We start from the raw sequence: 24,073 nt of genomic DNA, 5'->3' as shown, positions 1-24,073 counted from the left end.
CTCTCTCTCTCTCTCTCTCTCTCTCTCTCTCTCTCTCTCTCTCTCTCTCTCTCTCTCCTCTCTCCTCTCTCCTCTCTCCTTGACTTCAGATCTACTCCCAACAAAACGTACGGACACTTTCATCAAGCAGTCAAAACAAAAATAAACGCGCACGGGCAACTAAAAAGTCGCCAAATTTTCATCCATTTCCTCCTCAGACGTTTCACTTCTGGAAATTAAAGAGCCTCTTTTCGCAAGAATTATAGAAATGCGTCGGGCGTTTTGATCAGACAGAAGCGACCGTGGTGTGTATGAAAAAGGCTCTTGGTCCAACGCGGCCGAAGAAAGGGAGAAGCCGGCAAAGCGCTGAAGGGAAACATGAGAAGCGGAGATTTGACGGTCTTCGAGACGTGTATAGCCATTTTTATCAAGTTTACGAACGCGAATCGCGCGGTGTACAGAACGGATGACAATCAAACGTCGTTCCGTTTACGTTAACGCGTCGCAACGTTCAAACTTAAGTGGAACAGCATTTCGCAGACGTCAACGTGCTAGTACGTGTCAACGTGCCCAGATTCCTGTCACAGAAGTGGACAAGTCGCCCGGAACTATCGTGTCGCGGCCAGAACATTCTCCCGAAGAACTTGCTATACCTCAAATCTCGTTTCAAGAATCACAGATCGAAATTGGCGAGAGAAGGTAAACAGAGGGGTTTACTTTACTTTTTCTTTATTAGTTTTGTTATAATAATTCATGTTGCCCAGGACTATCAAAAAGCTCATAAGGGTTCCTAAATTTCGCAAATATCATCTCGAGGTAAAAATAAAATTAAAATTATTATTAATAATCGTAGGTATCTTATACATAATAAAAATAAACATAAGCAGTCAATATGAAGTACACACATATATATAAATAGCTATAATCAGTGGTACAATAATTGCAATAATGTTGTACGTCATCGCCGATATCCTATTGGTTTTCATGTTCTATTCACATCTACATTCTTCTACTTTCACTACAATTCTGTCTATTCACCAATCACTACTAATTTCAATACTATTTCTACAAGATTCTCAGTTATAAGCTCAAAGTTTTCGAATCAAACTCACCAATGAGAAAGCTCCGCCATTTAATGGTTGAAAATTCAAGCCCCAAGACCAAACACGTACTCCTACGTTTTTCCACGTGACTGTTTACCGCGTTTATCAACGAATCATCGCCTCGGCCGTGTAGCGCTGTGGTCCGAGTCAACGTGCCATAATTCGTGTCAGCGGGCGTTTGAACGCTCGGACAAGTCTCGGGGAAGCTATCGTGTCGCGACAGAACACGAATAAGTCACAATGCCAAAAGTCTCTCACCGACAGCGAGAAGCAACAGAAAGGGCGTAGAAATTGGCGAAAGAGACAACAGACGAAAGAGAGACGCGTTGGATGAAGCTATTAGGCAAAGAGGGGAAAAAAGAAGGAAGTTTTCCGGTTGTGCGAAGACTTTAAGCCCGTTTAGACTAGGGGAACGAGCGCTAAACTGACAATAGCGCTTTTTTTTCAAGGCTGAGCTTGCTACACTTAACAATGCTACAATCCATTCCTGCGCTCACCGTGTACCCCAGGTTCTCTCTCTCCTACGGCCGTTCTTCACAGCGTACACTCGAACGCTCGTCCGAATCATCCTCTCGCATCTTCTCTGTGCGTACTCGCTCACACCCCCGAGCTTTATTTTTCACCCGCAGCGTATCCATCCAGCAGCGAAACCCTCTGACAGCTTCTCAGGCTCGCAGGTCTATCCGCGAAACGACTGTCGAAACAATGAGCAATGCATTTTTCTGATTAAAATTTAGTCAGACAGCTGGCTGGGTATCTCCAGGTGCATCGTTCTCTTACCTGTGGCTTTTCGGTGTATATCATTTTTATACGGAAACGTTCGAGATCGAGGAAAGATTTTCCGAGGTATAGTGTCTGGGTGAAGCGATTTCAGCGTTTGCAAAGAGAATTTTCATTCCTACTTTGAGGAGCACCCTCTGGTAAATGTACTGTCAGTGGCACAAAACGTTGCCTAGTGTTTAAATAGCGTATTTTGAAAATCAGGCTTCTAAATTATCATTCTATACATAATCCGAAAGTAAAGCAAAGCCTCACATAATACGTCACATATTTTAAACTGGCCAAGATAGCTTAATTCAGTATCCAAATTACGGCTCATTTATTACTTCCTGTTCGCGTTTAAAATTACAGGTACATGAATTCAAAAATCAATAAATGTCAGGCAATAATTTTTCATAAGCTGGGATTAAGTGAAACAATGCAACGTTGTCACAAGAAAATCAATCGGTCATAAATTATAAATACATTCGCCGGGTTGATCGTATAAATGTGGTACTTCGCTGTTAAATAATTGATGCATTCGTAAAATAATAAACTAAATTAAAATGACACGTAAATGTAAGATGTAGAAATTAATTATCTGCCTTAATTACACAGATTGCTTCGAAATTTGGTTTTACAACTATATTCTCTTCGAAAATGTCACTAAGGGAAGTTTAAAAGTTGTACAGTTTTGCTTTTAAAATAAATAGTACGCTTACCCATGAAAATTCAGGGAATAAATTTCCACACTTAATAAAATTGCCAAAATAAATTCCATCGTATTCCGGACATCAAAGAGAGTGTACGCCCGGTCAAAATGCACGTCAATTTCTCGAGTCTTTCAGACAAGAAGCTTTAGTGGTCTGTAGCATCAGGAGAGCTCCTTCTTCCCTCCTTCTTTCACGATTTCCTCTTGGACGTCCTTAACCGCCAGGGTTGCGTAAAAATTCCGCGGTTCTATGGGCAGAATACTTGAAAAAGGGTGGAGAGAAGCCTCGATGCTTTGCGAAGGGGTCGAAACACGGAGGAAAAAAAAAAGCGATTCGGATAATGTAGACAGAAGACGTCGGTACAAGGATAAGAGACCAAAGAGAAGAGGCTGGAAGGAAAGGAAGGCAGACAGATGGCGGAGAATGAAGGATCGGTCGGGCAAGTAGAGATTAAGGTGTCGACTCTTAAGCCTGATGCCGAAATTCTGACGGCGAGACTTTCGTCGAGCTGAAAAGGAATGAAATACCTACCACCCACTACACCGTTGCCCTTCCTAGACCAGTCTGCTGCGCATTACTCGTCGACCTCCTCCTCGTCATACTTCGCTTTTACTTTACGCCATCTTGCTGTGAAAATTACATTCACGGCTCCGTAATTTTCTTGTTTGAAACGGCGACGTCCGAAACGCGAATTCGTTCAACGATAATTCATTTCCTGGACGAACTCAAACGAGCACTTCCCTCGGTTATGGAAACAATTTTTTCCCAAATAATTGGTATGCGAACTCCAGGACTAGCAGCATTGAGGGTCTAGTAATACAAAGTTGAAAATAATATGAATTATACATATAGCTCATCTTCACCAGGAAATTCTGCTTATTCCATAGATAATACTCTCATACAGGTGTAACAAAAATGATAAAAATATTTATTTTACATTAGCTGACACTTCGATACGCCAGCAGTACCCCTTTGAAGTAACCGAGCTCATATAACGGGAAACGTTGCTCTACGTCACCAACCTTCGAAGACCAAGATAGAATCTTGAAGATACCCACATTGAAATTATATTTCCTTCTCCTGAGAGAATATAAATTTCTACCACAACATAAACGAGTGGTACCACTCGACAAAATGTCTCCCTTAAAAAGTCCCAAGCCTTCTCCAAAACTTTCGTATCTTCTACAAAGACAGAAACAAACCACGAGAACCAGCTGAATCACCCAGGGTCGATTTCGTTCTCCCTTCAGCTTTATCTTTCGTCAAGATATCCGCTTTATATTCCCAAAGTTTCATCATTTTTGCGATAATCGAGTTCAGGGCCCCCTTGGCGATACGGAGCCAGGCGCAAAGTACCAAGAAGCCGTGCTACCCGTGCAACGCGCAATGTTCTGAGGAGAATTCGCAGGTTTTTAGCGGGTGATGCATGTTTTACGACTCATAAAACGGGAATGGCCGCGGCGCGAAACTTTGAAACGAGTTTCTGCAGTATTCATAAAATCGGTTGCGTATCGGCGGCGGTTCGATTTCTCGCCTGTCTCGTCCCATTAGAATACTTCCCACGCCTTGGTTCGTCGAAACGCAGCGCGCGGAGGGATGGGAATATAATGGGTGCACAATTTCGATCAAAATGCGTTGTTCCCTCTCTGACCTGGTACTCGATTAACGATGAATTTGAATGACGTCTGGCGACAGAGGAGGCACCGATTTTCGCCTCACCTCGCTTTTCACGAATTACATTTCGTAATCGACGAAAGAGGGAGCGATGGAGAGGGGCGGGCCCGAGGGAAAGGGGGGAGGGGGCGAGCGCATGAAGTATATGTAAATAATGAGGGTGGGAATGAATACGTTGGGAGCTGTGGCTGCACTAATGGCGGGTGCAACGGTCGTTGAAGGGCTATCCGAAAATAATTCCGTCTCGCCAGGAGAATCCCCCTCAGGCCACCCAATTATCGTGAAATGCCTACCTACTACTTCGCGCTTCAGGCTTAAGCAAATGAAGAGTGACGCTTGTCCACGGGACAATACAATCGACGATAAATCTTAGCGGGCGTGAAAATCGATGTTCGTTCGGTCGAACGTCTTCGAGATGATGACTTCCGTTGGTCCAGGTGACGGTTTCTGGAGGAGATAACGCTGTCGGAACTAATGGATAATATCAGCGTACGCATTATCGAATGTGCGAGATGGTGAAAAGCGAAGGGTGAGGGTGGATCGTAACGGGCAAGGGGAATGTTGATATTTTTAGGGGGAAGACAAGTGTCAGTAGACTTGGAGGTAAAGTAGCAATCATAAATGTAGGCTAAAATAGGTCAGCTTTTTGACGTTCTTTTGTGCTTTTGTAAGACCTTAAGCGACTTGATATTCACTCATTCGATCGTTAAAGCTGCTAGATCTAGTTCAAGATTGGATTTATTTCAGAGACAGGTCAAATATTCTTATATTTCGGGATATTTCAGGAACCTAATATGTAGGATTTACAAGTGAAGTGGAGATTATTGCAATTATTGCAGTGCCTAGAATATTGTTACTTTATCAGATTTTGAAGATATACATTTTGAAGCCTGTTAAGCTTAGGAAGTTCAATAAGTTAAATAAAATCCTTCCACAGTCTTATTTCTTTGAATATTATTAGATAACCTAGCTAGGCTACAGACTAAGACAATATTATCATTACCAAATGTACTACATATTTCCATTTGATAAAGCTCCTAGTTAGGTAGCCAGGACAAGTCACCGAGAAACTGCTGCATCCTTCATCTGACTTAATCCTACATTCAACAAGCGTGTAACGCGTCAAGTGATAATCATGCGAGTCGCAAGTGGCTCTTTGTGTAAATAAAGGGTGCACGCACGAAGGCATCAATCAACGCGAGTTGGCAGCATTGTTACTAAATTCCTGCGTCAACTCGACAGTTCATACCGATGCTGCTTGTTTCGATCGCTACGACAATCTCTACACAGTGATACCATAATGCCTTTGATGCATACGTTATTTTGACAACTTATCGAATCAACATCGGTCGAATTACTGGAATACTAGTATAATAGAAATACACACAAATTGACAAATTTGACAAATGTATATTATGTATGTATAAATGTATATATATTAATACATGTATATTAACCCTATCAAATTCAAGACTATATATACTGTAATTTGTATAATCGAACATGTGCCATATTATTCATGTTTATAACATTCTACCAAGTGCACAAAACCTAAATCTATTTTCTGGAACCCCTCACCTACAGAATTAATTCCCCTAAGTTCCCTAATGAAAAGCCCCGTCACCCATGACGCCGACGGTTAACGAGTTAAAACAGAAAAGTCTTTCCACGGCGTCTCTGAAACTTTGATCAACAAGCGTAGATTGAATTCGTCTCTTCTTGCAAACCGTTTTACAGTGACCACGTAATTTACCGTCGTCGGGAAGTTGTAAGCGCGGAAGGAGGACAGTCGAGAAGTCTCGAGGATTCAATCGGCGAAAGTTTATCGGAAACACTATCCCGTCGCACTTCGTTTGCAATCGCGGGGGCTGCATATATAAAAGCTTGGGCGGAACTTTTTTTTGAAGGGAGCCGTAGTCGAGAAGCGTGCGTGACGATCGAGCACGGTCCCGAAGAGAAGATGTAAAGATAGGAGCCCGGGGGGTTAAGCAGAGAGCAGAGAGGAAGGGTGAAAACGATGAAAGAGAAGGTGGGCAAAGTCGTCTTGCAATACGCGGTTAAACTCCACGAGCAAGGGAACGGTGAACGCGGAGGGGGTAGCTTCTTAACTTTTCAATTTCCTTCCACTCTTCTGTGTTCTGCTAGTCGATTCACCCCCATCCTCTCCGCCGGTCTGTCCAAGCGATTACGACGAGTCAATAGGAATTGCCCCGTGGCTCATGTAAAATAAATTTTCAGACGATTGTGGCAGTTTGCGCGGTTAACATCTCTGGTTAGTTGAATCCGTCCGATCTACGTCATCTTTATCGACCGGCACCCCCTTTCTGTTTTTAGTCCTTTCGTTCTTTTTCATTTCCTATGTACGCTCCAGCTCGACTTCGTTCGCACTTGTTACATTTTATTGTTTATTAGAGATATTCTGATCACTGTATAGCATTCGTGTATGTTTGTATTTTATCTATTCACTATATGTAGTCAATCCCATAAATATTCGTACCCTCTATGACTATTGAAAAAGTTTGACTAAACTAAATAATAGGTTTGAAATTTAAAGCTTATTATCATATATTAGAATAAGTATGATAAATACAATTTAATTTAACAATACTTGTATACAATATAACAATGAACTTTTGTGTTAAATATAAATATAATAACTCTGAATAGAACTACAAACACGAACGATCTAAATTTGTTCAAATGCTCGAAGGTACGTCGTATAATAGACGTCATGGAGCTTAAGTACAGATTTTGCAAGTAAAGGTCCTACGAAGTTGGCGTTCAGTGACCGAGAGCGCAAATCGGTTTTGCTTCTCGAGCAGGGAGCGGCTGCAGTCTGAGGAAAAGGTAAAAAGGTCCAACCGTGAGTTGTACAGCGTTTTCTCTGTAGCATGCAACATAGCTTGGGAGAGGAAGCAGGTGACGAGCAGGTTTACGTACACCCATTCGCCCTCCCTGCAGTGAAACGTTTTATTTCCAAGTTATTGCATCGCAGACGGTGAACTCTTAAAGTCAGCGTACCAAGATATTCAGGCTTTAGAGGTCTGAATTTTCGTTTATAGCCCGGTATTATCGAGTGATGCTAATTAGGGACGTAGCATACGTTTTGTGAAAGGCACGTACACGTTCCTGAAGCTCAACAATATTTATAACCTTTTAGGACCATTGAACAAATTCTATTTTTTAATGAAAATAAAGCCAGGAGACATAATACTGAAAGAAGGATACTCGAAACCGAGTTTTAGGTTCAAGCGTTGTTAAAGACATTTTCTCTTGGATTGTTTTTATCGATTTAGTACAGATTAATAATATTTAACTACAGCCTTGAGGATTATAAAGAACATTTTCTTTTGAATTTTTCCTATGGATGAAGTTTCGAATAACAAGATCAAGGTATCTGCCCGTAGCTACTAATTAAACAGAAATTTGTTGGCTTCACTTCTATGTTTCTCGGATCGATGCGCTTTATGAGTTTATAACTTGCGGGACCATCTGCAAAGGACACGGGAAGTGGCGCCAACGTCGCCCAAAGGATTGACCCGGAACGTGTGGGTGTCGTTAGCTCAGTCACTTTGCTGAAACCGATCGAACACTTGAACCGATTACCGTTGCCCTCTATGAACCGAGAGACTTTTTAAATTAACCAATATCCGCGTCCCATCCCGTCGTTCTCGGTGATTTAAAAAGAGCAGATGTTACCTTTGACGAACAGAGCTTATTTTAAAAAGTTGACGTCACTCGCGCCCCAAACCGTCAGCGAAGCCAGTTTTACAGCAATTTGTGTTTTATATTGTACATCTCCTGACAGGTGGTACGCCGTTTCTGAAAAACGCTTGATTATAAAGTCGTGATGACATTTTCAATATTATTGTTACCTTGTTTTCTCACTTTGCTGTTCCTATGATATACGTAGTTTATGTTTATCAATTTATATTTTCTATCGTTATAAGAAGTAGAATAGTTAAATGATCAAACCGAAATGTGTCGCTGTCCATGTAAAAATGAGGAAGGTTTAAATCAGTATTTTGCTCTTTCTGAAATTGTTAAAAAAATAAATAGTTTCATATATTTACGTATATTATACTCACTTGAAGCGAGTCACTTCCATATAACATATCATTGGTTATTTCCAAATATTTCGTACATATTTTCTATTATCTTCTATACCTCAAATAAATTATATAAAAAGAAACCATAAAAATTAATATAATAACTTTCACATAGAGCACACTAAAGTTTTTAAATTTGTTTAGTCTCCAACTACCACCGTTTCAACCATAAAAAAAAGTAACAACCCCACGTAGTCCACATCGCTAATCAAATCATAACTCCTCCTGCACGCAGATACCTTTATCCCCCTTAAAAATAATGCAGACGCTATTTCCAATGAAAAAGAAGGGTCTCCTCAAAGGTTCGCGCAGCTGAAAGGTTTCTTCGAGGAAAGAGGGGGTGCACGAACGGCGAACTGGTTAGAATTCGCCCAAACAGGGGGTCGTCGACGTGAAACAGAATCGAATCAGTCGTGTCCCCCTCGGATGATCGGGGTCGTCTTGATAAAACGAGCTTTAATCACCACTCGATTATCCGTTCACGGATGAAATTTTAATTTACGGAGTAGTAAAGTTTCAAAGAGTTACGCCGCCGTGGAAAATTCGTTCGCTTTATGTGCTGTCGCCTCGAAAGTTTCAGTTTGATCGTTAAGCCCACCGAAGGAAAACGATGGAAGCTAAACGAGAGACAGAGAAAAACGGGTGACCTAAGAAGAGGGACGGCGGCGGAGGGTACAAGGGGTGCAAGAACTGCAAGGGGAAATACGAGGCAGTGGGGTCTGTCATATTAAACCGGCGGATTGGAATGTTAATTAATACTAGCGAATTATCGATAAAGCTGCGAGAATGGAAGAATGGGAACGAAGGAAGAAAGGGAGGGATGGTACAACTATAATTCGTTCTGTCGTTTCATCTTTCACGCTTCTTTGTCGTTCCCTTTAATATCTTCTCCACCTTCCCATCGATCTACGAGTGGATCAGTGGTTCTCAAACTTGTCAATCTCCGTGGACCTCTGCACTTCTTAGAGCTGGGAACTTCGTAAACACTTTTTGCCCGTGTCCACTCCATCGAAGCTTACCTTCCGTGGATTTTGTACTCGACCTCGAGAATTTTATATACATTCCAATTCTTGAGGAAATAGGGGGAGTTTATGTCATCATTTTGCTGCTTTTGAAATTGTTTAGGGAATATAGGCTTTCAAGGTAGATAGTTTTTTTTTAGAAATGAATGAAAGCTGCCTTTGATTGAATTGAAATATGTTGCTGTTTGTGTAAAAATAAGGGAGGTTTAAGTCAGCATTATACCACCTACCAAAAGTCGACATAGACTTTCCAGACAACCCAATAATATTTTTTGATTTGAGAATAATATTACTGCTTTTATTACAATAAATTTAATAAAATATTGCTTTAGCCTCTTGACTAAAAGGAATGGTCTGAAAACCGTGGATCGAGACGCGTTGGGATAGTTTATACCGTAATGAAGTTTTGACGTTTGACGCCTTTGCTTTTGATGAGACCACTCCAACCCTTGATTCATCGAACGTCCCGTGATCCAATACGTATTGAATTGTGCGATTGCACGTTCCGCTGATCCCATTGTCTGCTTTATTGACATCTGCGTTTGTTTGACAGTACAGTATCAATCAGCTCCAGAACGAGTAGTTCTTGATATTTTGATCTCTTGTTTTGACTATTTCGACGTGCAGCTGAACCAATCCACGTACGAGATTATTAAGTTATCCAAAAATAACGCGATGGTCTTTGAACCGTGTCACTAATATGCCTTTGGTCTAAAGCGTCTAAACCTTCTTTTTAAAATCAGGAATTATTAAGAAAATTATGCATCGATACAACGAATCGAGGTAGACTATAATTGTTTTGTTATCGAAACAAAAATTCTTCAAAAGAGTCCGAACATGTTTTATTCGTGGTTCCATTTCCAATTCCAATTATTTTCTGAGTAATTAATTAAAATGTCGCGAGAAGTACGCCGAAATTGACGAGTTTTTCGGTCGATTTTACATAATTAATTCAACCAATCCGTTATACCACGAAAATAATATACACTCTCCGAATGCAGTGTTGAAGTAATCTCAAATAATTAATATCATAAAATGAGCAAGATTGAACGTTTTAATTTGACGATAAATATTTCATTCATATCCACGAGTGAAGTCAATATTTTAATGTGAATTTTGAAATGCGGATATTTCAGTTCGTCGAAATAAATCCAATTTAACGAGAAGAGCTTCTGTTTTTGCGACAAAAAATATGTTCATATTTATGACATCAATCAGTATGGAAAGTTGGAACAACCAGCCTCCTTAGTGATTAAATTAATTATCACTTTCTTTATACCATATTCAAAAAATTCGTTTAATTTTATATATTTAAAAAGATTCCGCCACGTATACTTTTGAAGTCACGTGTAATATTGTCAAAGCTTAGAACCTCTTATAGAGGTTATCAAAAATATACTAATACATTCAAGTTAAGAAATTCTGATAAGGATCGAATTTAAATTATTACATTTCAATTAGAAATCGAATGTATGCTACCGAATTTCGTGCCAATTTAAACGTTGATCGTTCAAGGTGCTCTGTGGAAAAATAACTTTACCAGGAAGTATTTATGAGTTCTCAGTAGTTGGCAGAAATAAAGGCCGATAAAGAAACGCTGAGTTACGGCTGCATAAATTTCGCGAATTTCGGCCCGCCATTGTATGACATCAACGATTGCATCCTAGCAAAGAATTATTCGTCCGAAAACTTATGAGTGGTTCTGGACTGACTGTGTATCTCTGCATATGACTGGGTCATTTCTGCGGCCGCCCCCCAACTCGCACTGAAAATATACGCTGGCGTGCACGTGAATTTTTGTGATGCACTTGAACTGTAAACTTCGTTATACGTCAATCCCAGCCTTGTGCTTGTGAACGCACCGTGTACCGGTTCGAAACATGAAATTCAGATATGAAATTCACGAACTTTCGTAACACGGAATTCATTATTTCTCGATATCGTGTATCGTCAAAGCGATGAATGCAATTAACTTCGCATAAGGGAACCTTCCACGATTAATTCTATCAAAGTAATATTTGTTTTGATCGGGTTTCTTTGCTTCTGGGTTTGTACGTAGGATTATACATGATTTTTTATTTCACATTTATTTTATTCTTAATTATTTTGGGTGTTAATTTATTTTTTGGGTAACGGAAATTATTATATTCAGGAACAAATTTTACGGAATTTCCTAAACAAACTATTATTTATTTTAGATATCACTTACATTTATTGTATACAAATTAAATTGTGTAACTCGAAAATTCGAAATAATTTGTACTCTGTCTGAAATGTAGCAATACCAACAACGTAACTACTATTTGTTTGACCCAACGACCCATGACTGGAAACAACCTAGCAATTCTGAAAATAAATTTCCTATTTTCGTATTACATATCTCGAACACTTTCTAAAGAATACAAAATATCGAAAAAGAATTTAATTCAAAGTTTTACCGTTTTTTGGTACGTTACAATATGCTGAAAACAAATTTTCACCGAAAAATAGAAGCGGAAATTTCGAGTAGAGAATTGCAGAAAACAGAATTGCGTCGAATTGGACTGGAAAAATTCATGAAATATGCAATAGTCTAGTGGTTGTATGACTGTAGTGGGCGCCACGGATGAAGAACGCTTATAGTGTAAATAGAGGCAGACTAACGATGGAGAAAGTATTCTTCTTCTCCCTTTCCTTCACTTTTACCAACTTCTTTTCGTCCGTTCTTAAAGCCATGAAAGAAAAGGACTTAGCTTTTACATGGACAGTACCGAGCCGAATCGAGCACCAGCAAAAGTGGAATTCTGAAATATTAATGTAACTTCCGTCCAACGCCGTAAGCCGATTCTTTGCTTTTCTCTTCCATCTTGTTTTTCCTCTTTCTCCTCGTTTTTTAACGGCTTCTCGTTTCTCCTCGGCGCGCTTTCCGGGGCAATCTTCTCGAATAGTACACAGACTCGTCGTCGTGTGAAACAAAATTTGAACAACGTTTCGGTTCGTTATTTGTTACTTCCACTTAAATTGGCGATTGTTATTAATAACAACAGTATGTATTGTACATTTTGCATCAGACTTACTCCTTTGTAAATAGTTGAAACCGTTTGAAGCAGATGATAACAGTCCGTCCATCAATTCTTGCAAGAACAGTTTAAGTAGAAACAGCGAGTGATGGTCAGACACGACAGTCAATTCGCTTTTGTATCTGATCGACTCTTGAAAATAATTTTTCTCTTTTATTAGGTAGTAAGGCTCGTATGGATAAATGCTACGGTAATTTTTATTCGCAATAAAAAATAATTTTTCCTGGTAACTCGGGCAATTTATTAACATTTGAATACAAAAATGACCCGTTCGTTGCACAAATTAACTCCATAAAATAAATGGTGTAGAAATGCGATCAAAATGTCCTCTGAAAGAAATTATTTATTATTCAATAGCGGAAAGAATTTTGTTGTTTAATGGTGTTAATCTTTATTATTCAGGAAAATTATTATAAATATAAAAAGTTGACTATATCAAGTGCTTTGACACTTAAATTTAAGATTTTTCGAAAAATAGAGTTAATCAATTTGTGCAGTGAACGGCTCATATATTGAAATGAATATTTTCGATGTCCCACTCATGAAATATATGAATGCTGCTCCTGTTTCAACCAGTTCCTCTCAGACTTCATTAGTTTTTAAGAGACGTTTATAGTGACAGTCATTGCACGACATTGCACCTATATGTGAAAAGGCACCGGCTGACGTTCGTTTTTTTTTTCGAATGCCTGTTTCAGGAAGGTGAGAGGGGTTACTTGGAGGGGCTTGCTTCAAGATATGCAGACCTCTTCAGAACACATTACGGAGACGTCCTGGAGCCACTCGAGGAGCTACGCCGCCGTGAAACAAATGCTTCCCCCCGAATGCCCAACACTCAACTCACCACCAGTCATTCACAGCCCATTTACGTGCCTGGAAAATACTCGGTGAGTAAATCCGTCTTTTTTTCTCCTACCTTGATCTCGTCTCTGTCCTTTCTATTTATCTTTATGAGTCTCTTTTATTTTGCCCTCTTTGTTCTTTAACTCCGTCGGAATTCTCTCCTACGTACGTTACCGTAATTACACCTATTTCACGGTCTCTATTGTTCGTGTTTCACCGTAAGGCGTTCAGAGAAATTAGTTCACGTTGAATAACACGAACAATTTGTTACAATTAATGCCGAGATAACGTGTGATTTTCGTTGGAAACAAAAGAATTTGATATTATTCTTGTCCTCAACAAGTGATGTATTTGTTTTTAATGCTTTTCAAAAAAAAAATAAAAATATTTTTCCGCTCTACAAAGAATACATATTCATCCAACGTGAATCCTATAAAATTTTCGACCGTGCAGTTCTATAAGGAATAATGTTTAAAGAACCACAACTATCGTACGCTTCCAACATGGCGTATCCCTTAATCGAGACTCTACACATCGTAGCAAAGACGTTATCGGGCCCCCCCTTCCAGTTCCGTTAAATGATAGCCTCTAATGCCACGCAAGCAGAACTTGGTGGCTCTAGCCGTAGAAAGAAGTAAGAGCAAAAAAACGAGAGAATGTTCTCGATTTTTGTGCAGCCCTCGAGCTGTCTCAGCGACAAGGAGGAGGACGAAATCTATGGGTTCGGATACGGAGTTTTCAGCAGGCAGATGCTTCAGCATCGACAACAAAAGCTTGCACTCGCCGCACAAAATACCACTGCGATGACGCCGGCTGGACTTCAACAGCCTTATCAAAGGTAAGAATCCGTTTTCATGTTGCACGGTCATTACCGTTTTTATAGACCATTTATTGGAGACGTAAATGTCCTCTTCCTTTTACGGATCGAGGAAGTAACGATACGTTCATAAATCGGGGTTAGGCGCGTTTTATTCGAATGAAAAATTATAAATAATGCTTGGAGTAAATTATTATCTGAACTCAGTTGTCGAATCATGATAAGTGATTGGACTTAAATAGAATTATATTTTAGCAAGAATGAACTATTTTTAATTAATTTTATATTTCTAAATTTAAAAGTAATTACTCGCCAAGAATAACAAAATCTTTAGCGAAGTGAATAATTAGGAAAATTAAGTAATCTGTAATTTGTTATAAAAACATTCATGTTTGCTCTGTTATCTAAAGATCTGATAGTGAATTGATGGCGCTTGACAAATATTAATTTATACAGACTAATCTTAAAACTAAAAACACAGATACTGAAACAACATCAAAAATTAAAAATTGTCTGTGTTAACTATAAATATGAGAAATCAAACAAACACTATTACATCTCACAAAATATTCTAATACGCGACATGTTTGGTAATGTAATTCACTGTTCATTTCCAATGTATGCTAAATACATATAACGAATTGTGTACACATTTGTTTATTCGCAACTTTCATTCTGCTCCCTCCGCAAGCTGCAAATCGTTAAGTCTATTATTTCACTTTGAAAAGTAGTCGGCATCCCGAGTTCCCCGTGGAATACTTTTCATTCTATCCGGTAAACATGTTCTCAGTTGATGGTGTTAATGAAATATAAACTAATTGGGGCCGTTACTCGTAGAATAAATGTATAAGTGGATATCGGAGTTTATCCAATTCCCGTGTGTAAGCAGCACAAAATTATTTTGGGGTAACAATCGATTGACGAGCGCTTGACTGAGTTAATTATACGCCTGTGTACATTAATTCCATGGATGGCACACGATGAGTAAATATTATACGGTAACGCGGTCCACATTGATCGTCCTGATGATCCATCGCAAATTCATTAAGTTTTCGTAAAAATTTCAAGCCCTCTTTTACTTTCGATAACAAATTTCAAAAGTGTGTGCGCCATTTCTATTAACTGTGTACAGCAAGGATAATTAGATGAGCAGCATCACTTGATAATGTATTTAATTTTGTACGAGATATATAATTCCTTTGCATTGAATCCTTAACGTTTATAATCTGCTTGAATATAACATTGGCAGATCATTTTAACATGACCAATTATAAAATATTTCATAAGAAAATATCGTGTCTCTCATTATCAGAGAACTTGCTGTATATTTACCCTTCTACGCGTAACTTCGAAATTAAAACTAACCTCATCTAATTACGTGCAGATTTCGTTGCACTCATACATGGTTAATGTCCAAATGAGAATTTCATTTAATGATTAAAATCCAGTAATTAAACGTTGCATTCAAAACTCTCAGAGTAATTACAAGCGATGTTGAATTTATCTAACTTTTACGTGTATGGAACGTGAATTCCAGATTGTAGATATAATGTATCGTTCAGAAAGTTCACATTTGCGCCAAATGAACCATTTCACTATGGTCGTGTAACAAACTTCATGATGCTCTGCAACACAAACACAGAATGGTGGTGGGCCATTGCAATTGGCGTATTCACGTTCGCCAGTGGAAACAGCTTCTACTAATTAAGTTTTTACGAAAGGTTATGTTTCGGAGGATGTTTATCCTTTCACTGTAATCTTTTTACTCGGTTGTCGCATCTGATAAGTTACAGGATCGCCATAGAGCTCATTTGCGTCGATATGGACGTGCTGAAGTGACGAATGGGTCGCGTGCAATAATTATTCGAGGCTATACTCACGAGTGCGTGATGCGCATTTGTCACACCGTTAATGATGCATTCTACGACTGCAAATTAATCACAAAACCTTGAATAAAGAATATACTTTCTCTGCTACTGTAATCTCATGAAGAATTTCTCCGTCGTTAGTAATTGGAATTTTAAAATTGAAAATTCTTTAAATTTAAGATTAAAGGAGAAACATGGAGCTACTTACAGTGCTTACAAATTTGTAATAGCATAAATTGTTCGTTTAATTTTGTAGAGAGTATTTTGTATTAATAAGAAATTTCTTTCATTTTTTCATTTTTTTATTTCATTTTTATCCTTGTTGATTGATGTTTTGAAGAATATTAGTATAACAGTGTAATTCTGGTAGCAGTTAATTTATGAAAATTAAAATTCCCCATAAGGAGAGGTACATTTTTGAACAAAATTTGTATACTCAGCGTTCAAAGCTATTTAAATTCTCGAGCTACAAACAACAGACTTAAATTTAAAACTTTTATAAACGACTGATAATAGTTAACGCGACGAGATTGAAATTTCACGAACAAATTTAATTTTTTGGAAAACATTTTTAAGTTTGAAACTGTTTAAACTCTTAGGCTGCAAATTGCAGATGTAAATTGAAAACTTTCATAAACGTCTGTACAGGTTTGACACAGCAGTGACGAACGCCGCGATTCGCACATAAATCCAGTCGTTATAACAAATGTCTCGCACGTGATTATACTCGAATCATGTTAATGCGGCATACCGAATACGTGCCGTTTCTATTTCCATGTCCGAATGTCCGTCCTGCTGTTGACTATAAATGTGTCTCTCGGAAAAATGTACACGTATACATCTTCTGACAGCTAACGAAATGGTAAAACCTTTTATTTTACGAGTTTGATGATTATGACGTATTCGTCCTAGGGCCATTAGATGATTCATCGCGTCTTAGGGCCATGAATGGAATGTCAGCGATGAAATGGAACCCATTCACGCGTAGAAAATCTCAGGTCGTTACATCTATTGTCTTTTCAAGCGTTCTGGTCTAGTAGAGGTGGTCGCCAGCTCGTCGCCCATCAACAATGACTTTACTCAATCGTATTAACTTAAAGTGGCACAAAGAAAACTTGAGTTTATTGCTCAATTTATTTCATTTCTTTTCGTGGATCGCGATACTGAAACTGTATCAAGCTACATTGGGCAACTTGGCGATCTTAATCTGTTAACTGAAGCAGACGACGTTGGAACGTCGTTTTTATTTGAATAGATGAGTTCTAGGTTGTCTAATATTTTTCTCAATGTCTTATTTCTTTTCTTCATTTTACTTGTACAATATATATGTAATATATTTTTCATAGAAAAGTACAATACTTTTATTTCAAAAATATTCCCTCCGGCTTTATCATTTAGCATTCCTTACATTAATTAGAAAATTTCTAAAAGTAGCCGAATGAAAGTAACTAGATACATACAATAATTGGTGTAATCGTTAAGGTTAGTGACTAGCCTAATAGAAGCCCTCCAGGACATACGGGAGAATTAAAGTTTCATAAAAAGTTTTCATTAAATTTACATTTGTAGTAAACTATGAGGGAAGTTCTTAATTAGAAATAAACAATTAACATTGTAACGTAAAGTTCTGTTTTCATACTGGTGCTAGGCACTAGTTTGCAACGAGAACTTCGTCCTCTTGAGACTGCGTCTGGAGGTTCTACCAAAAAGCTTTCATACCCTGCTTCCAATTAAACGTTAGCTTACTGTAGACTGAATGCCACAGTACCCTGGCGTGGCCCCATAGGTTATTATTTCGTAAAACTATTGTCGAAACATTTCATTGTCTCATAACTGGGTATTTTCATGAAGCCAACTATATACTTTATAATGCCTCAGTAAGTTATAATAAAATAAACATATATTAGACATTTCATTGGTGAGCAACACAGTTTATTTTCTTTTGTTATAACATTCATATCTACGGATAGGGCAAACTGTGATGTTCCTTAATTTATTCCCATTTAATAATAAATCAAACTATAATAAAAAAAATATATATATATTATTTCTTCAAATCTGGGACATTCAAATTAATCATTCATTGAGAAAAATATGTACAATATTATTTTGACATAATACACGGAGCGTGAGAAGTACCAAGTGCGATTATACTTCCATAAACGTTTCATATGGACCAACCTTAGAGAATTTCCTATTGCTTCAGCGACTGTACCTAGTGTCAAATTACGGTTAGCTAATAGCAACGGACATTATTTATTTGACTGTGATCGGTAGAACACTCATGAATCTGTTGAGGCAAGGGACCACTCGGGGCAGTCGTCCATTACAGATGCACCAACGATAGGAGGAGATTGGTTAGAGGATGCATTGAGTGGTCCACGGACGGTGGCAGAGGAACCTAAAGCAGAATTGCATCGCAGTTTGTCTGTTAAGATGTTAGCTTTTCATCAAAGGCCGCCATTAGTACGCAGTTAGTACTACAGAACGATGGGTCCGGATACGTGGATGATACATCGCCATCCATTGCCAAGTCTCTGGCATGTGAGCCCTGCTGATTGCTTTGTAGGGACGATCAATAGACTGGGGACCGCTGGATCGAACCAATAAGGCGATTAGTCTTACTGAACGCGACCCTTAGGCGGAAATCATTCTGCGCGCATTCCAACGTAATCTACTATATGGGGATCACTCTGGTCTCCTCTTCCCTCGCGAATACCCGGGATACTTGGACAAATACCGTGTGTAGAAGCAAACGTGACAGTTGGTTTCGCTACTTTCGACAGAATATCGAGCGTTGTTCCGTTGCACACTTGTTTGTTGTTCCCTGGGTCTGTGTATCTAACGATTGTGAAAGCTATTCTAATACAAATCACATTTAGTAATGAATCAAATTTTTATGCATTTGATTAAATCTCCATGAACAGTTTCAAACTCATTAACTATTAAATATAGTTCTATAAGCGCGTTAAGATGTGTGTTTCTATATAAGTTTAAACAGAAATTTTAAAGTTAACACTGACGACAAAAATAAATTTAGCTTGGAAAAATCTGTTTTCATAGAGAAGATTAGGTGATATTAAGTATGATAAGAATAGCAAACATAATAATATCACATACAATATTATTTTAAATATGTTCGAAAGGATGTATTTAGTAACATGTAGTGTATTCTCTTTAATCACTAGCATATTTTTATTCTAATCGTAATATCTCTTTTTTCCAGTTGTCTGAGCCCGAGGTCTGCCTTCTTCTACGAGTTCCCACCTAATGGTAAGTCGTTGAATAATCTTCAGAGATTCATTTTGTCTGCTTAAATTCGCTAATCCATTTTCTTTAAAATTCAATGTAAATTTATTAACGTATAAGATTATAAACTTCTGGATATACATTATAATTAAAAAAACAATTATATTCGAAAATCTAATTCCTAAATACTCATAAAATAATAAACGTCACAAGATTTCCAAAATAAATACTATCCCCCTACAATGCAGTTAAAGTGAGATATCCTTAAAAGTTTTTGTTTCCATCTTTCGCGATATTCTTCAACGTAACAGCGTAATTCGTTGTCACATCATTGATGCCACGCCACTGTAAGCCGAAGTCCAATGGACTCCAATAGAACAGACAAAGAAACCAGAGATCTGGTGGACAGTGAATGCAGCTTGGATTATTTAACGCGCCGACTAAGACTTCGCTGCGACGCATATATTCGCCGAGGCTGGTATAGACGCTTATTCCAAAAGGGAACATAGCTCGTTTGTATACGTCGCTCCCGGTGAAATATATATAAATGGTCCGACAATAGAACAGCACCATCTTCGTTCGTGCTACCATCCAAGGAGACTGCATCGTTATGCAGGCCTCGCCACGCGTCTTTGAGACTCGCTACTGCTGGACCAATGCATTTAATGCATCCAGGTGCTTTTGTGCGTGTTTTCTGTGTTCTGGATAAGGATTATATCCTCTGCCTTATATGTCTAGACGACGCGATGATAGAGTCAAGCACGGAATATGTGTTCATAATCTTGAACTTGAATTAGATGAGCATGTGTTAATGCAATTCCAGAGGTTGGGTCAAGATAGACCCAATCTTTTTTCTTATCGCACTATCTGAAGTCAGTGAATGAATGTCAAATTCTTTTGCAACAATTCTTAAGTCTTCAATATAACAAAATAAATCTCAGGTGGTTCGTTCTTCAAATAAACAATGCACCATTATGAACTTCTTATCGATAATAACTTCTGTAATTATCATGACCCGTATCTGATTACAATTACCATAGTTCAATATTCGCTGTAACATTCTCCCGCGACAGAATTTTCACACGTGTTTCACAAGACAAATATTTACATTCCGTGCTTCGATCGAGCATGCTGTCACCAATTAAAACTTTCAGTTTAATTCGTGTGCACGGAATGCATTTTTCAATTTGCACGCGTTGAAGTTACATTTTGAATAAAAGCATCGTTAATGACGAGAGTCCGTCGTGCGTGACAGGAATCGAATTAACAGAACCTTTCATCGTGTAATTCAATTCCTCGTCGTGATTAATTGCTATTATACGCTTTTAATCCGCACGTTTGTTACCATCAGTTCCCACGGTGGAAAGTTGTTATATTATTTTTATTGAACTTCGCGATTTCATAATTCAATATTCATTTTCGATTCCTGATTTGACGAGTGCCATCGATATTTTCGACACTTCGAATTGGGAGTACTTTTAATCATTTATGGCAATTTTTTATTACACTTAAGAGGTCATTCGAGATTATTAAAGCATTCCAGTCATAGGGGTTCAGAATAGGGGTCAAATAATATATAATTTAAGGGTTTAAAAACATCTCATATAATAAATTACAGGAGCAGCTGAAATTGTTCGCCTTGACACAGAAAGTATCATTATTGCTGTCTGACATACTTTTCTCGAGATGCCAGCTAAAAAATTTCTTAGTATTTTTATTAAATTTATTCTCCATCACTTCAAACTTGACAATATCTCTGATGATTTATGAAAATATTGTGCATCATGTCGTACCTTAATAAAATGAGTAAACACTCGATGGCTAACAAGACCTGGGAAGAACGTATCGGATTGTAATTCGAGAAAAGAAATAGACAAATCAACGCCAGATTTCCACGAAAGTAGCGATAAAGTAGAAACGTCGTGGAACGTGGTTATGCAGGAGATAGACATCCAGGGCTGCAAATAAAATCAAGAAGGAAGCCCACATCGTGCCGTTGGAATTTTTCGAGATATCGAAAAACACTTTAGATTCCATATTGGAGAGGCGGTTGGCACGCGAGCCAAAGGAGTTTGCTTTTATATTTCATTTCTATTGACTACACCCGCCATCCTCACCCCATGGAGCCCCTCTTTCCTCCAACGATATGAATATATAATTGAGGCCAACTTCTTCTCGCGCCTCCCGTAGACATATGCATCTTTAACGACAGTCATTTCTTCGCTGCTTCGCCATACTCCTTTCTTCTCTTCCGTTTCACACTTGAATATCTGTAACCTACTTAGATCCTAACACCGGCGAAAAGAAATTCGAGTTTCTTTGGTGGTATCGAGTGAAGGTGATTGATTTGTTTGGTGTTTCTGCAACTTACATACCTTGGTACAGATAGAAGGAAAATCGAGTTTCTTTCGCGGTATTGATTGAAGTAGAGTGATTTCGTGAGTATTTTCGCAATCTACTTAGATCTTAACACCAGTGGGGAAGAAATTCGAGTTTCTTTTGTGGCGTTGTTTGAAGTTCGGTGATTTGGTGGATTAGACTTATTTGGAAATGATTTGCTACATACAAAAGACATTAGTATCCCTAAATGCCAAAGAATAAAAAAAGGTTTCAATTAGACTCAGTGGAATGAACGTAACTAATTATTTCATTTTTGTCTCACGTAGACACCTTACGTAATCCTAATCGGACTGAAGCTAAGACGTGCTCTAAATGGCGCGCGTTTAAGGATAATTCCACGTAAGAGGCGTCGATGTCGGGCTGTTGGAGCCTTAGCATTTGTCAGATTGTACAGCCCAGCTATCGAATCCCGGCGCAAACCTAACCTAAAATTCGCGGAGGCTTACCAGAATGCGCAAACACACTCGCTCGGGTTGCTTGCTTGGCGTCAACTGTGACAGAGCAAGCATGTTTGTTCTAACTGAAACCCAAGCGTTGGTTGTCTGTAGCAGTAGTACAGGAAGAATACATTTACAGTGTGCCTCATTTACATGAAACCTCTATAGCAATCTATGTATATTCTCCTAGCAATCAGACACTGTCTATGTCTGATGATAGGATCATTGATGTATCGGAAACATATTAGAGGCGTTCAATTTTAATTAAAAGAACTTGGTCTTTAGGGATGTTTCAATGTTGAAAAATAAATACAAAAATTTGTCGACACTCGTTTTAAGTTATCCTCGAGTTTATAAAATTGTGTACTCGAGAGAAATCTGATATATAAATTATGAAGTATCTGGAAATGAAATTATATAAGAAAATAATATCAATTTTCACGATTTCTACATCCTATTACCCTAATAATGTTTCTTATTCGTATATTTCTTTCGTATGGTGCATGCGAATGTACTAAGATATATTACAACATTTTTACTCGAAATGAAATTACCGATATAAAAGTATTATCGGCGGATGTGCATTCCCTTTTAGTGGTTAGGCATTCCACATAAAAGCCTATCGCGCAAACAAGTACGTGGCGCAGAGGTACTCTTGAGAGGCTAAAAAATTAAGCTTTCTATATGAAAGTAGAGATGCAGCCCTTAATGCGATGGAGACGATAAAGCGGTATAAGCTTATCTTTCTTAGTGGCGCATCAATCGAAGATGGAAGTAGTAAAAAGGTACGAGTATATGCTTTTACCGTCATTCTTTAGCACTTTACAGCTTATATCGGTCGTATTTCATCTAAGTATCGTAAAACAAAGCACCGCAAATGAGAAAACCCGGAACTTTCTGATGTCCCTTAAATTTTCCTTTACACGTGTGAAAAATGTCTTCTCATAGTATAGTTAGAATTCTTTGTAAAACATTGCTACACCTTCGATGGTGTCTTTTCACTGGGAATTAAAATATTAGAAGCAATATATTTATTGCAAAAGTAGTCATAATAGAACCTACTACAATTCGTTACTTAATTTAATTTTGTACCCATTGTGATCGAGGCTTCCGACTATTCAATTAAAATTGTATATTTATGTCAATGAATATTGCGTTCGAGAATTGTTTTAATTTTATTCAAATACAATAAAAATACAAATCATCCTAACGTCTAAACATGAAAATAATTTAGAATGTCTTGGTTATTCAGCCCCTAATCCATTCAGCCATTGAAAGTTCGAGGCGCGAAATGTTTATCCAACACTAACTACGTAACAGTTTTTCTTTATGAGCCTCGTCGAGACTCAAAGTGACTATCAGACACGAAGGAACACAAAAGACCAGGAAAGGAGAACAAGTGATGGAACAAAATCGAGAAAGAGCCAGAGAGAGTGTGAACTAGACGCTTTTCAATTCGTGCAGACACGTGACGTTACACTTCCGCATAGCGCACAAGTGCTTCTTCCTCCCCAAGCCGGCTTTTTCCTCTACTCCACGAAGATAGGGGATGAAAAAAAGCGGCGTCCGTGGCTCTGTATAAAGGGTGATCCGCCAGGAACGGAACATTTATCTAACCCTCTCGGTTGTAACGGAATAAAATAATATAGAAATGTAATTTCTTATTTTTGGAAACAAGAACACGAAGAAAATTAAAATCTTTATGGAAATTTGTTGAATTTATTTATCGTTAATTCTCATGAAACATTTGTTTATAATGAAAATATTTATTATTAGAGAAGAGTCACAGATTCTCTAATTTTTAGTTGTTTGCATAACAGCAATTCTACCTGTACTCAAAGTTCGAACCGTTCAAACCATGCAAGAGCAATTCTTATAATTAATTGCCAGAGACCATCGTTACGTCTGCCTATTGTTCTGTCAGGTGCTCGAAAAGCTCTCGATTTGAATTAATCCAATATGCAGTCACACGATGACGAAGAATAAGACGTGGAGGCGTTTGTGATCCACTCTATACGTGTGCAGCATCAGTCAACGTGGT

At 38.2% G+C, this 24,073-nt stretch overlaps 1 protein-coding gene across 4 annotated transcripts in view; it reads left to right on the top strand.

Moving 5' to 3' along the window:
• The window catches only part of LOC128873098 (SAM and SH3 domain-containing protein 1-like), a 319,957-nt gene that overhangs the window by 251,537 nt on the left and 44,347 nt on the right, over positions 1-24,073 (top strand). For all 4 annotated transcript variants that reach the window (XM_054116374.1, XM_054116377.1, XM_054116378.1 and 1 more), the window contains 3 exons: positions 13,117-13,305; positions 13,939-14,099; positions 19,173-19,219. In XM_054116374.1, the coding sequence (XP_053972349.1) occupies positions 13,117-13,305; positions 13,939-14,099; positions 19,173-19,219 (397 nt within the window). The remainder of the gene's footprint in view (positions 1-13,116; positions 13,306-13,938; positions 14,100-19,172; positions 19,220-24,073) is intronic.

Source organism: Hylaeus volcanicus, chromosome 3, assembly GCF_026283585.1.
Source record: "Hylaeus volcanicus isolate JK05 chromosome 3, UHH_iyHylVolc1.0_haploid, whole genome shotgun sequence".
NCBI classification, from domain to species: domain Eukaryota; kingdom Metazoa; phylum Arthropoda; class Insecta; order Hymenoptera; family Colletidae; genus Hylaeus; species Hylaeus volcanicus.
This window is presented reverse-complemented; position numbering and strand designations above follow the sequence as displayed.